The 14703-nt window shown below is 39.0% G+C and overlaps 1 protein-coding gene and 2 long non-coding RNA genes across 8 annotated transcripts in view; 1 reads left to right on the forward strand and 2 right to left on the reverse strand.

Annotated features, from left to right (window-relative positions):
- Positions 1-1239: 1239 nt before the first annotated feature.
- On the reverse strand, positions 1240-1818 carry LOC137095841 (uncharacterized). Its single transcript, XR_010909008.1, has 2 exons — positions 1720-1818; positions 1240-1421 (listed from the first exon to the last, which is right to left on the reverse strand). It is a non-coding gene; the product is annotated as an uncharacterized lncRNA (long non-coding RNA).
- Positions 1819-8253: 6435 nt separating this feature from the next.
- On the forward strand, positions 8254-8832 carry LOC137095842 (uncharacterized). The gene is made up of 2 exons (XR_010909009.1): positions 8254-8352; positions 8651-8832. It is a non-coding gene; the product is annotated as an uncharacterized lncRNA (long non-coding RNA).
- Positions 8833-9189: 357 nt separating this feature from the next.
- Positions 9190-14703, reverse strand: part of KIAA0586 (KIAA0586 ortholog) — a 138504-nt gene continuing 132990 nt past the window's right edge. For all 6 annotated transcript variants that reach the window (XM_067463072.1, XM_067463070.1, XM_067463074.1 and 3 more), the window contains one exon: positions 9190-9565. In XM_067463072.1, the coding sequence (XP_067319173.1) occupies positions 9420-9565 (146 nt within the window). In that variant the 3' untranslated portion in view covers positions 9190-9419. The remainder of the gene's footprint in view (positions 9566-14703) is intronic.

Below are 14703 nucleotides of genomic sequence, written 5' to 3' on the forward strand. Positions count from 1 at the left end.
CTCCGCCCTTGTCAGCCGGCTTCCAAATGAGGTTTTTGTCATTGGCTAAACTACGAAGCGTGTTCCACTCACTGTTAGAAAAGTTTGTACTGTGTGTCCCTTTGTTTTTTGTGAATGTGTGACATAGTTCCTCACATACTGTTTTTTCAAAAACCCTAAGTCCTATATGGTCTGTGCTAGGAAAAAAGTTACTACGAGGTTTGAAGGTAGAAGTAGTGATGTTTTTTGTGGTCCCAAAATGCTGTCTTAATCTGATGGTACGGAATAGCCTAGCTAATTCTATACGCATCTTAAATGGATTATATTTGGGTTTGGGAACAAATGTTAGCCCTTTATTAATAACGTGCTTTTCCTGAGGGGTTAAAACTCTGTTGGATAAATTTACTATTAAGTTTTCCGTTTCACATTTGGAGCCTCTTGAAAAAAACGATTAGGTTTGTTTCTGATACGACCCGTACGTCTAGGTGTGTGGCTGTTGTCCCTCCTGTATGAGGCCACACTATGTCCTGAACTATCTGACATAGAGCCTGTGTCTTCTTCAGAAGTGAATTCACTAAACCTTACTTGTTTTCTAGGGTGGTAGTGTTTGGAGTATAGCCACTGGTAAATTTTGTTGTTCTTGTAATCATTTTCATCCCTTTCAAACTTTTTTAGTTTAAAGGATCTAAGTTGTTTGGAAAATTCCTCGAGTTTATTTGTGAGGGTGTCCAAATCAATTTTAAATTGCGCATCAGAGTTGAATTTCTCTAGCATGTCTTGGGACTGAGTTTTTACGGTGGCAATTTCCTCGTTCGAACGTGCAATTAGCAGGAGCATCAAGTCCTGTGAACATTTATTGAGAATTGCCACCCATTTTTGATGAAAAGACTCATCATCTTGAAACATCCCTGGGGGTTTGAAAATGCGTAGTCCCCTGGGTATTCTATTGGCTCTAATGTATTCCGCCAGTGTTGTTGCATGCAAGTCCAGCCTAATTTCTCTACGTTTCAACTTCTCATACTCCCTAATACTTGTCTCCCTATTGGAGTTACTGGGGTTGGATCCCCCAGTTTCAAAGAGTGATCTGTCTTTAATTAAAGATTCCTTGAATTTATCATCAAAACTTAATCCCTGTAGCCACTCCGCCATAACAAAGCAATGCTTTGGAACAATACAATATGAATGGGTTCCTTGGTAGACAGGTTAAACACAAATAATCCACTTATAAGGATAAGATAATGAATAAGTCCAACAGATAGGTAAATTGTGAAACTTAGACTGTTCAATTCACAGTAATCACAAAATTAAGCAATATGCAATAAGTTCTGTACAAAGCAATATGAAATAAGTTCTGTACAGTCTTTTAGTGATGTCGTTGTATGTTCATAAATCAGCCTCCCACGACCGGTTTCGGCCTTAGCTTCAGGCCTTCTTCGGGTGGTCTGTAATTTTACATACATAAATACATTTTACAATTGTATGGGTTGAACGTAATGTAATAGAATGCATTTAGAAATACTTACAAGGTTCAGTCTTTTACATATGTTCTCATAAGAGATACTTAAGTTTTTTGTAATGGGATCTAGGTGAAAGGAACAAATTGTGGCTATTAACATTTAAAAATTACATATATCAAAATAAATATTTTCCCAATATATTTCACCAATTTACATACATAAATACATTTTACAATTGTATAGGTTGAACATAATGTAATAGAATGCATTTAGAAATACTCACAAAGTTCAGTCTTTTACATATGTTCTCATAAGAGATACTTAAGTTTTTTGCAATGGGATCTAGGTAAAAGGAACAAATTGTGGCTATTAACATTTAAAAATTACATATATCCAAATAAATGTTTTTCCAATATATTTCACCAATTAGGTGTATACTCACAAGATACTCTGCTTCTGAGTTTGATTCTAATTGCGAGTATGAACAGGATCTGGGGGTTTCCTCTATTTAAAGAGGAAAATGAACATCAGATGTAGAGGAGACAGAGAAGTTGATTTAAGGTTCATTTAAAGTTATAGGTGTGGAAAATGTCAACACTAGATGGCGTAGTGAGTAATGTACTTCCCAGGGATGTGTAGTATACAAGGGATAATGCAAAAAACCTCAAAGTTATATATAGCAACTGTATGAATTATGTTCATTGAGACCATATGGGTGTTCCGTCCGTAATCTGAAGATCCAATATGTTTCCCTTTGTAGGAGTTTAGTGTTAAAGTCCATGTGTTTGGATTGTGTGACTACTTCTAATATGTGGTATTTAAAAGATTCAGGGTTGTGCCGTAGATCATCAAAATGTTTATACAGTATGGAATCTCTGGAATTAGTTCTAATTTTGCTCCGGTGTTCTATAATCCTAGACTTCACTTCTCGACGAGTTTGGCCAACGTACATCAGATTGCATTCACAAATAATCCCGTAAATAACCCCCTTGGTTGTGCATGTAGCAAAATGGGAGAATTTAATTATCAATGGTGGGTGTTGGTGTGTAAAGATTTTAGTCTCCACCAATTGGTTACACACTGAGCAATGATGGCACCGATAATTGCCAATTAGATTTGATTTCATGGTCCGAACATTATGTGTTAAATCTGAATGTACCAAAAAATCCCCAATGCTCTTGGTTCTTTTATATGCTATTAGTGGGGGTCTTTCACAGCCCGGGATGTCCCTTATTAAGTTCCAGTATTTTTTAATTGTTCTGATGGCTAAATTGGACATGTTAGTGAGAGTAAGTGGCCATATTAATCTTTCTACTCTAGGTCTAGTCTTGTTCTCTAGTAATTTAGACCTGGGAATGTTGGCTACTTTTAGATAAGATGATTGTATTATATGTTCAGGATATCCCCGGTTTCTAAACTGTCGTTTTGTTACCTCAATCTCGTGAGTGAAATCCTGTTGGGTCGAGGAATTACGTTTAATCCTGAGCATCTGTGAAAACGGTAGATTATTTTTTAATGCCCAATGATGGTAACTATTGTAGTGTAACAGAGAGTTTCTATCCGTGGTTTTACGGTGGTTTCTCACCCTCAATCGGTCGTTTTCTTTTATAATCATAACATCCAGGAAAACCAAGGATGTGGCACTGATGTTCCCTGTAAATTTGATATTGTGGTGTACTGTATTGATCCAGGATAATAATGTTTCTGCCTCATGATGTGAGTTTATAATAATGAAAATGTCATCAATAAATCTGCAATATTTGATTATGCTATCCGCTACAGGGTTATATGCACGATTCAAAATTATATTGTTTTCCAAATTATCCATAAATAAATTTGCTATTGAAGGTGCAACAGGGCTGCCCATGGCCACTCCTTGTATTTGGAAATAATATATTTGGTCGAATTTAAAGAAATTTTTTTCGAGAATGATATCAAGGAGGTCCAACAAAAAGAAAGTGGGAGGGTGACAGTTTGATCTCCTGTTCAGAGTAGACTCACATACAGTGCGTGCCTCTTCTATTGGAATGCTAGTGTACAATGAAGTTACATCTATAGACATCAGAACAGCATCTGTTGGAATCACCAAGGGTTCAATGATATTAATAAAGTGTTTAGTGTCCCTAACATAAGATGAAGTCTGTTTTACAAAGGGTTGTAAATGGTGGTCCACAAATTTTGCTAGTGGTTCTAGAATGGAGCCTGATCCTGATATGATAGGACGGCCCGGAACTGGCCTGATGTTCTTATGTATTTTTGGCAGAATATACAGTACAGGGGTTCTGGGCCATGGAGTGTGTAGATACTTATATACATCCTCTGATATATATCCAAGCGACAGTCCTTCCATTGTCACTGTTTTTATAATAGATTGGATGTGTTGTGTGGGATCCCGTTCTATATTAAGATAGTGTTCTCTTATTGATAATTGTCTGTGGATCTCATTCATATAATCAGTATGGTTCATTAACACTATGGCTCCGCCCTTGTCAGCCGGCTTCCAAATGAGGTTTTTGTCATTGGCTAAACTACGAAGCGTGTTCCACTCACTGTTAGAAAAGTTTGTACTGTGTGTCCCTTTGTTTTTTGTGAATGTGTGACATAGTTCCTCACATACTGTTTTTTCAAAAACCCTAAGTCCTATATGGTCTGTGCTAGGAAAAAAGTTACTACGAGGTTTGAAGGTAGAAGTAGTGATGTTTTTTGTGGTCCCAAAATGCTGTCTTAATCTGATGGTACGGAATAGCCTAGCTAATTCTATACGCATCTTAAATGGATTATATTTGGGTTTGGGAACAAATGTTAGCCCTTTATTAATAACGTGCTTTTCCTGAGGGGTTAAAACTCTGTTGGATAAATTTACTATTAAGTTTTCCGTTTCACATTTGGAGCCTCTTGAAAAAAACGATTAGGTTTGTTTCTGATACGACCCGTACGTCTAGGTGTGTGGCTGTTGTCCCTCCTGTATGAGGCCACACTATGTCCTGAACTATCTGACATAGAGCCTGTGTCTTCTTCAGAAGTGAATTCACTAAACCTTACTTGTTTTCTAGGGTGGTAGTGTTTGGAGTATAGCCACTGGTAAATTTTGTTGTTCTTGTAATCATTTTCATCCCTTTCAAACTTTTTTAGTTTAAAGGATCTAAGTTGTTTGGAAAATTCCTCGAGTTTATTTGTGAGGGTGTCCAAATCAATTTTAAATTGCGCATCAGAGTTGAATTTCTCTAGCATGTCTTGGGACTGAGTTTTTACGTTCAACCCATACAATTGTAAAATGTATTTATGTATGTAAAATTACAGACCACCCGAAGAAGGCCTGAAGCTAAGGCCGAAACCGGTCGTGGGAGGCTGATTTATGAACATACAACGACATCACTAAAAGACTGTACAGAACTTATTTCATATTGCTTTGTACAGAACTTATTGCATATTGCTTAATTTTGTGATTACTGTGAATTGAACAGTCTAAGTTTCACAATTTACCTATCTGTTGGACTTATTCATTATCTTATCCTTATAAGTGGATTATTTGTGTTTAACCTGTCTACCAAGGAACCCATTCATATTGTATTGTTCCAAAGCATTGCTTTGTTATGGCGGAGTGGCTACAGGGATTAAGTTTTGATGATAAATTCAAGGAATCTTTAATTAAAGACAGATCACTCTTTGAAACTGGGGGATCCAACCCCAGTAACTCCAATAGGGAGACAAGTATTAGGGAGTATGAGAAGTTGAAACGTAGAGAAATTAGGCTGGACTTGCATGCAACAACACTGGCGGAATACATTAGAGCCAATAGAATACCCAGGGGACTACGCATTTTCAAACCCCCAGGGATGTTTCAAGATGATGAGTCTTTTCATCAAAAATGGGTGGCAATTCTCAATAAATGTTCACAGGACTTGATGCTCCTGCTAATTGCACGTTCGAACGAGGAAATTGCCACCGTAAAAACTCAGTCCCAAGACATGCTAGAGAAATTCAACTCTGATGCGCAATTTAAAATTGATTTGGACACCCTCACAAATAAACTCGAGGAATTTTCCAAACAACTTAGATCCTTTAAACTAAAAAAGTTTGAAAGGGATGAAAATGATTACAAGAACAACAAAATTTACCAGTGGCTATACTCCAAACACTACCACCCTAGAAAACAAGTAAGGTTTAGTGAATTCACTTCTGAAGAAGACACAGGCTCTATGTCAGATAGTTCAGGACATAGTGTGGCCTCATACAGGAGGGACAACAGCCACACACCTAGACGTACGGGTCGTATCAGAAACAAACCTAATCGTTTTTTTCAAGAGGCTCCAAATGTGAAACGGAAAACTTAATAGTAAATTTATCCAACAGAGTTTTAACCCCTCAGGAAAAGCACGTTATTAATAAAGGGCTAACATTTGTTCCCAAACCCAAATATAATCCATTTAAGATGCGTATAGAATTAGCTAGGCTATTCCGTACCATCAGATTAAGACAGCATTTTGGGACCACAAAAAACATCACTACTTCTACCTTCAAACCTCGTAGTAACTTTTTTCCTAGCACAGACCATATAGGACTTAGGGTTTTTGAAAAAACAGTATGTGAGGAACTATGTCACACATTCACAAAAAACAAAGGGACACACAGTACAAACTTTTCTAACAGTGAGTGGAACACGCTTCGTAGTTTAGCCAATGACAAAAACCTCATTTGGAAGCCGGCTGACAAGGGCGGAGCCATAGTGTTAATGAACCATACTGATTATATGAATGAGATCCACAGACAATTATCAATAAGAGAACACTATCTTAATATAGAACGGGATCCCACACAACACATCCAATCTATTATAAAAACAGTGACAATGGAAGGACTGTCGCTTGGATATATATCAGAGGATGTATATAAGTATCTACACACTCCATGGCCCAGAACCCCTGTACTGTATATTCTGCCAAAAATACATAAGAACATCAGGCCAGTTCCGGGCCGTCCTATCATATCAGGATCAGGCTCCATTCTAGAACCACTAGCAAAATTTGTGGACCACCATTTACAACCCTTTGTAAAACAGACTTCATCTTATGTTAGGGACACTAAACACTTTATTAATATCATTGAACCCTTGGTGATTCCAACAGATGCTGTTCTGATGTCTATAGATGTAACTTCATTGTACACTAGCATTCCAATAGAAGAGGCACGCACTGTATGTGAGTCTACTCTGAACAGGAGATCAAACTGTCACCCTCCCACTTTCTTTTTGTTGGACCTCCTTGATATCATTCTCGAAAAAAATTTCTTTAAATTCGACCAAAAATATTATTTCCAAATACAAGGAGTGGCCATGGGCAGCCCTGTTGCACCTTCAATAGCAAATTTATTTATGGATAATTTGGAAAACAATATAATTTTGAATCGTGCATATAACCCTGTAGCGGATAGCATAATCAAATATTGCAGATTTATTGATGACATTTTCATTATTATAAACTCACATCATGAGGCAGAAACATTATTATCCTGGATCAATACAGTACACCACAATATCAAATTTACAGGGAACATCAGTGCCACATCCTTGGTTTTCCTGGATGTTATGATTATAAAAGAAAACGACCGATTGAGGGTGAGAAACCACCGTAAAACCACGGATAGAAACTCTCTGTTACACTACAATAGTTACCATCATTGGGCATTAAAAAATAATCTACCGTTTTCACAGATGCTCAGGATTAAACGTAATTCCTCGACCCAACAGGATTTCACTCACGAGATTGAGGTAACAAAACGACAGTTTAGAAACCGGGGATATCCTGAACATATAATACAATCATCTTATCTAAAAGTAGCCAACATTCCCAGGTCTAAATTACTAGAGAACAAGACTAGACCTAGAGTAGAAAGATTAATATGGCCACTTACTCTCACTAACATGTCCAATTTAGCCATCAGAACAATTAAAAAATACTGGAACTTAATAAGGGACATCCCGGGCTGTGAAAGACCCCCACTAATAGCATATAAAAGAACCAAGAGCATTGGGGATTTTTTGGTACATTCAGATTTAACACATAATGTTCGGACCATGAAATCAAATCTAATTGGCAATTATCGGTGCCATCATTGCTCAGTGTGTAACCAATTGGTGGAGACTAAAATCTTTACACACCAACACCCACCATTGATAATTAAATTCTCCCATTTTGCTACATGCACAACCAAGGGGGTTATTTACGGGATTATTTGTGAATGCAATCTGATGTACGTTGGCCAAACTCGTCGAGAAGTGAAGTCTAGGATTATAGAACACCGGAGCAAAATTAGAACTAATTCCAGAGATTCCATACTGTATAAACATTTTGATGATCTACGGCACAACCCTGAATCTTTTAAATACCACATATTAGAAGTAGTCACACAATCCAAACACATGGACTTTAACACTAAACTCCTACAAAGGGAAACATATTGGATCTCCAGATTACGGACGGAACACCCATATGGTCTCAATGAACATAATTCATACAGTTGCTATATATAACTTTGAGGTTTTTTGCATTATCCCTTGTATACTACACATCCCTGGGAAGTACATTACTCACTACGCCATCTAGTGTTGACATTTTCCACACCTATAACTTTAAATGAACCTTAAATCAACTTCTCTGTCTCCTCTACATCTGATGTTCATTTTCCTCTTTAAATAGAGGAAACCCCCAGATCCTGTTCATACTCGCAATTAGAATCAAACTCAGAAGCAGAGTATCTTGTGAGTATACACCTAATTGGTGAAATATATTGGAAAAACATTTATTTGGATATATGTAATTTTTAAATGTTAATAGCCACAATTTGTTCCTTTTACCTAGATCCCATTGCAAAAAACTTAAGTATCTCTTATGAGAACATATGTAAAAGACTGAACTTTGTGAGTATTTCTAAATGCATTCTATTACATTATGTTCAACCTATACAATTGTAAAATGTATTTATGTATGTAAATTGGTGAAATATATTGGGAAAATATTTATTTTGATATATGTAATTTTTAAATGTTAATAGCCACAATTTGTTCCTTTCACCTAGATCCCATTACAAAAAACTTAAGTATCTCTTATGAGAACATATGTAAAAGACTGAACCTTGTAAGTATTTCTAAATGCATTCTATTACATTACGTTCAACCCATACAATTGTAAAATGTATTTATGTATGTAAAATTACAGACCACCCGAAGAAGGCCTGAAGCTAAGGCCGAAACCGGTCGTGGGAGGCTGATTTATGAACATACAACGACATCACTAAAAGACTGTACAGAACTTATTTCATATTGCTTTGTACAGAACTTATTGCATATTGCTTAATTTTGTGATTACTGTGAATTGAACAGTCTAAGTTTCACAATTTACCTATCTGTTGGACTTATTCATTATCTTATCCTTATAAGTGGATTATTTGTGTTTAACCTGTCTACCAAGGAACCCATTCATATTGTTTTGATGTTTTACCATCCTTGTGGGAGGCTTCTCTCATGTCCCCACATGGGGAGCTGGAGCTGACAGAAGGAGCTCAACCCACTCTCCCCGGATTTGTTGGTCAGCAGTCCTGCCGGCACAAGGATTTGACTCATTGCTTTGATTTTTCTAAGGCAGCTTTCTTATGTTCCCTCTATAAGTCTTGAATATCTTCCTCCTCCCAACATGCTGTGTTGTCTGGTCAAAATAAAATCATAAAAATGTATAAATATGCAGAAATGATTGAACTCTTGTTTAAAAATAAGACAAAAATATATTTAATTTGTTTGTAAAAAAATGTATACATATGAACATGCAAAACACACACACACACACAGATGCACACGTAAAATGCAGGAGATGAAAAGTAATCTGATTCCACGTCAAACCACTGGTTCTGGAGGCAACGCCTGCCTCTCCCATTATTCCAGCCCAACAGCTGGGATGGCTTCTTTCCCCTCATAAATGCTTTCCCGAGGCTTCAAAGGGTATCTGCCCCAGAAGAATCCGAACTCCCATGGATAGAACTGAAGCTCAAAAGCTCATCGTCAATATTGACAGACGGCACCGTCACAGACATCTTTGGCGGCTCAGGCGGGGAGCTCAGGCGGGGTGCGGTTTCTCCCACTGAAAAAGAGAGAATATTTCGTCGTTTGCAATCCAAATGAATACACAATACGTCAAGACTGCCAGCTTAATTTCATCATCTTCAGATGGGAAAACATCACACCTTGTGTGTGCGCTTGTCCCACTTTAGGAAATCAGAAATCACCCCAGAGTTCCCCAGGTGTGCGCTCCAACATGCTCCACTGTATGTTAGCTGCTGATGCTATTATCGTTAACACTGGGTTGCTGTGAGTTTTCCGGGCTGTATGGTTATGTGCCAGAAGCATTCTCTCCTGACATTTTGCCCACATCTATGGCAAGCATCCTCAGAGGTTGCGAAGTTTCCACTCAAAAACAGCGGAATTCCAGACAAGAAACAATCAGGGCCAGCTAATCATCTCCCAACAAAGAGTTATGGACTATGAATTTTGGAAAACGATTTGGACATGAGATCATGATTCAGTGTTTTATATGTGGTTTTTAATCTGCTTGATAGATCGTTACAAGTTTTAAGTGTTTATATGCTTAGATTGTTTATAGTTTTATGAGATGTGTTTTCTTGTTTACCTATGTGGCATTGAATTTTCGTCGAGTTTGTAAGCCATTTTGAGTCCCCTCTCGGATTGAGAAAGGCAAGGTAGAAATGAAGCAAGTAAATAAATAAATAATTCACCCAGGCAGGAAGCAGCCAGGCTTTGAAGCTGCAAGGCTATTCAATGCTAACCAAGGTGGCCAATTGCAACATTCACACTTGTCTCAAATGGACAAGAGTGCAGAATTTGTAAGCCATCTTGAGTCCCCTCTCGGATTGAGAAAGGCAAGGTAGAAATGAAGCAAGTAAATAAATAAATAATTCACCCAGGCAGGAAGCAGCCAGGCTTTGAAGCTGCAAGGCTATTCAATACTAACCAAGGTGGCCAATTGCAACATTCACACTTGTCCCAAATGGACAAGAGTGCAGAATTTGTAAGCCATCTTGAGTCCCCTCTCGGGTTGAGAAAGGCAAGGCAGAAATGAAGCAAGCAAGTAAGTAAATAAATAATTCACCCAGGCAGGAAGCAGCCAGGCTTTGAAGCTGCAAGGCTATTCAATGCTAATCAAGGTGGCCAATTGCAACATTCACACTTGTCTCAAACAGACAGGAGTTCTTTCTCCCACCCTGGACATCATTCCAGAGATATATAAACCACACTTTCCTAGTTTCCAACAGACCTCACAACCTCTGAGGATACCTGCCATAGATGTGGGCCAAATGTCAGGAGAGAATGCTTCTGGAAAATGGCCATACAGCCCGGAAAACTCACAACAACCCAGTGATTCCTGCCATGAAAGCCTTCGACATTATCTTTGTTTGTTTGTTTGCATTTTTCTCTCTCCAGAAAGGAGACTCACAATGTCAGAGATGCCTACACATAATAAATACCAAAATTGGAGGGTGGGCAGCACAAGGATAGGAATTTCTTTCCAAAACAGAAATTGAACTATTGCCTTATACAAACTCAACAATCTGGATTCCAAGCATATATTATAAAAACAGTCAAAGACCACAAGATACAATTAATTTGGGATCCCATCTCACTATCAAGCACTTCAAATCAGGATTCCAGTCTGTTTCAATGGGAGAGAAAACAATAATTTCCATAAGCAGGGCAGAGACAACCACATTACGCAACAGGGAAGAGAAACACGCAACCATGCATTTCTGGCACAAACAGATTAACGATGCCAGTGTTTCTCAATCTTCTTAATGCCCTGACCCCTTAATACAGTTCCTCACGTTGTGGTGACCCCCAACCATAAAATTATTTTCATTGCTACTTCATAACTCTAATTTTGCTCCTGTTCTGAATCGTAATGTAAATATCTAATGCAAGATGTATTGTCATTCACTGGACCAAATTTGGCACAAATACCCAATAGGCCCCAATCTGGGCACTATTGGGGTTGGGGGAGGATTGATCAAGTTTGGCACAAATACCCGAAATGTCCAACTTTCAATACTTGTGGGGTTGGATTTTGTCATTTGGGAGCTGTAGTTGCTGGGATTTATAGTTCAACTACAATCAAAGAGCATTCTGAACTCCAGCAACAATGGAATTGAACCAAATTTGACACACTGAACTTCCATGACCAACCGAAAATACTGGAAGGACCTCACTACCTCTGAGGATGCTTGCCATAGATGCAGGCGAAACGTCAGGAGAAAATGCCTCTAGAACATGGCCATATAACCCAGAAAAACCTACAACAACCCAATAATGGAAGGGTTTTGTGGGCATCGACCTTTTGGTGTTGTAGTTCACTTACATCCAAAGAGCACTGTGGACTCAAGCAATGATGGATCTGGACCAAACTTGGCATGAATACTCAGTATGCCCAAATGTGAACACTGGTGGAGTTTGGGGGAAATAAACCTTGACATTTGGGAGTTGTAGTTGCTGGGATTTATAATTCACCTACAAATAACATTCTGAACCCTACCGATATAATTGGGCCAAACTTCCCACACAGAACCCCCATAACCAACAGAAAATACTGTCTTTGGTGACCCCTCTGGCACCCCCTCACGATCCCCAGGGGTCTCGACCCCCAGGTTGAGAATCGCTGAACTATGCTTTCTACTAAAGCTGTCTGTAGGGTCTTCTTATGTCAGTTTCATACATTTATAGGAGAAGAGGTAAATATTAGGCTTTTAGACTCCAAAGGGAAATTGCTGCACATATTGGTGAATATTAATTTTGCATACCCCATATGAAGGTATTTCAAATAAAAATAATCTATATAAATAAAAATGTAATGTTCGTTTGTGGGATTAACAGAACTCAGAAACCACTGGGGGAATTGACACCAAATTTGGACACAAGACACCCAACAACCCAATGCATGTCCTTCACTCAAAAAAAATTGATTTTGTGATTTGGGAGTTGTAGTTGCTGGGATTTATAGTTCACCTACAATCAAAGAGCATTCTGAACCCCACCAATGATGGAATTGAACCAAAGGTGATAGACAGGACTCCCATTACCAACAGAAAAAACTAGAAAGGTTTGGTGGGCATTGACCTTGAGTTTGGGAGTTGTAGTTCACCTACATCCAGAGAGCACTGTGGACTCAAACAATGATGGATCTGGACCAAACTTGGCACTGATACTCAAAATGCCCAAATATGAACACAGATGGAGTTTGGGGGAAATAGACCTTGACATTTGGGAGCTATAGTTACTTAGATTTATGGTTCATCCATAATCAAAGAGCATTCTGAAGCCCACCAACGACAGAATTGGGTCAAATTTCCCACACAGAACCCCCATGACCAACAGAAAATACTTAAAGCCATCCAGTCCAACTCAACTTCACCAGGGCAAGAAAATGTAATCAGAGCCCTCCTGACAAAGAGTCATCCAGCCATAGATATAGATAGAGATAGATAGATATGATTCACACACACAGAGAGATATAGCATCATAGATTTGAAGGGGACCCCTAAAGAAGGGCAATTATATGTTGCATATTCCAGAGTAGGCAAACCAGACACTCTCCACATCAACACTGACGAAGTAACAACAAGAAATACTGTTTACCCACAAGCATAAGGAAATTACTTATATTAGGAATCAACGCTTTCTCATTACTTTATTTTCCAGGTCACCAGACTGGGCCACAGCAACGCGTGGCAGGGGACAGCTAGTAATACATAAGAATCAAAATATACTCTTTCAACTTCTTGTATTGAGTAATACTCAATGAAAGTTGTATACCAAACCATTCTGTTTGTCACTGATTTGTGAGTCAACCTGCTCTCTTCCTGCAGCCTCCCCATCTCTTGTTCGCAATCTCAACTAACATCACTCAAAGTCAACATGCAGTGGCTACACAGAGACATTCTGGCTGTCCCCATTGGTATGTGTATGGTATTCAACAAAGGGAGAGCAATCAGAGAACTCTGGAAATGCATTTAAGTATGAGATCAAAATTTCTAGTGACATTTGCATTACTGTCAGGCCATGCTAAATTGATAATTCCCCTTCTCTCATTGACATGCGCAGCCAGTGGCACTTCCCCTGCAATTCCAAAGGGATAATATTTGCCCACCTCTGCCCCTTTCCTGTCTCAATTATCTAATGTGACTACGCAATGGCAGCTCAGATTCACTAAACCTGTTCTAGACTGTGCTTCAGAGACTACTAATTAGCTGATCAGCCTTTCCTCTCCATCCTTCCAGCCCTCGGTTTCTTATCCCACCTTTCTCCCAAATTGTTATTCATGGAGTGGGAGTGAATTTTATAGAATAGGAAAGAATCACACCGCTCACTACCTCTGAATCATAGAATAGAATCATAGAATCAAAGAGTTGGAAGAGACCTCATGGGCCATCCAGTCCAACCCCATTCTGCCAAGAAGCAGGAATATTGCTTTCAAATCACCCCTGACAGATGGCCATCCAGCCTCTGTTTAAAAGCTTCCACAGAGGAGCCTCCACCACATTCCGGGGCAGAGAGTTCCACTGCTGAACGGCTCTCACAGTCAAGAAGTTCTTCCTAATGTTCAGATGGAATCCCCTCTATTGTAGTTTGAAGCCATTGTTTCGTGTCCTAGTCTCCGGGGATGCAGAAAACAAGCTTGCTCCCTCCTCCCTGTGGCTTCCTCTCACATATTTATACATGGCTATCATATATCCTCTCAGCCTTCTCTTCTTCGGGCTAAACATGCCCAGTCCTTATGCCGCTCCTCATAGGACTTGTTCTCCAGACCCTTGATCACTTTAGTTGCCCTCCTCTGGACATATTCCAGCTTGTCAATATCTTTCTTGAATTGTGGTGCCCAGAATTGGACACAATATTCCAGGTGTGGTCTAACCAGAGCAGAATAGAGGGGTAGCATGACTTCCCTAGATCTAGACACTAGGCTCCTATTGATGCAGGCCAAAATCCTATTGGCTTTTTTTGCCGCCACATCACATTGTTGGCTCATGTGTAACTTGTTGTCCACAAGGACTCCCAAGATCTTTTTCACACGTACTGCTCTCGAGCCAGGCATTGTCCCCCATTCTGTATCTTTGCATTTAGTTTTTCCTGCCAAAGTGGATATCTTGCATTTGTCACTGTTGAACTTCTGAGGATGCTTGCATTAGATGCAGGCGAAATGTCAGGAGAAAATGC

Source organism: Anolis sagrei, chromosome 1 (assembly GCF_037176765.1).
Source record: "Anolis sagrei isolate rAnoSag1 chromosome 1, rAnoSag1.mat, whole genome shotgun sequence".
Lineage (NCBI taxonomy): Eukaryota > Metazoa > Chordata > Lepidosauria > Squamata > Dactyloidae > Anolis > Anolis sagrei.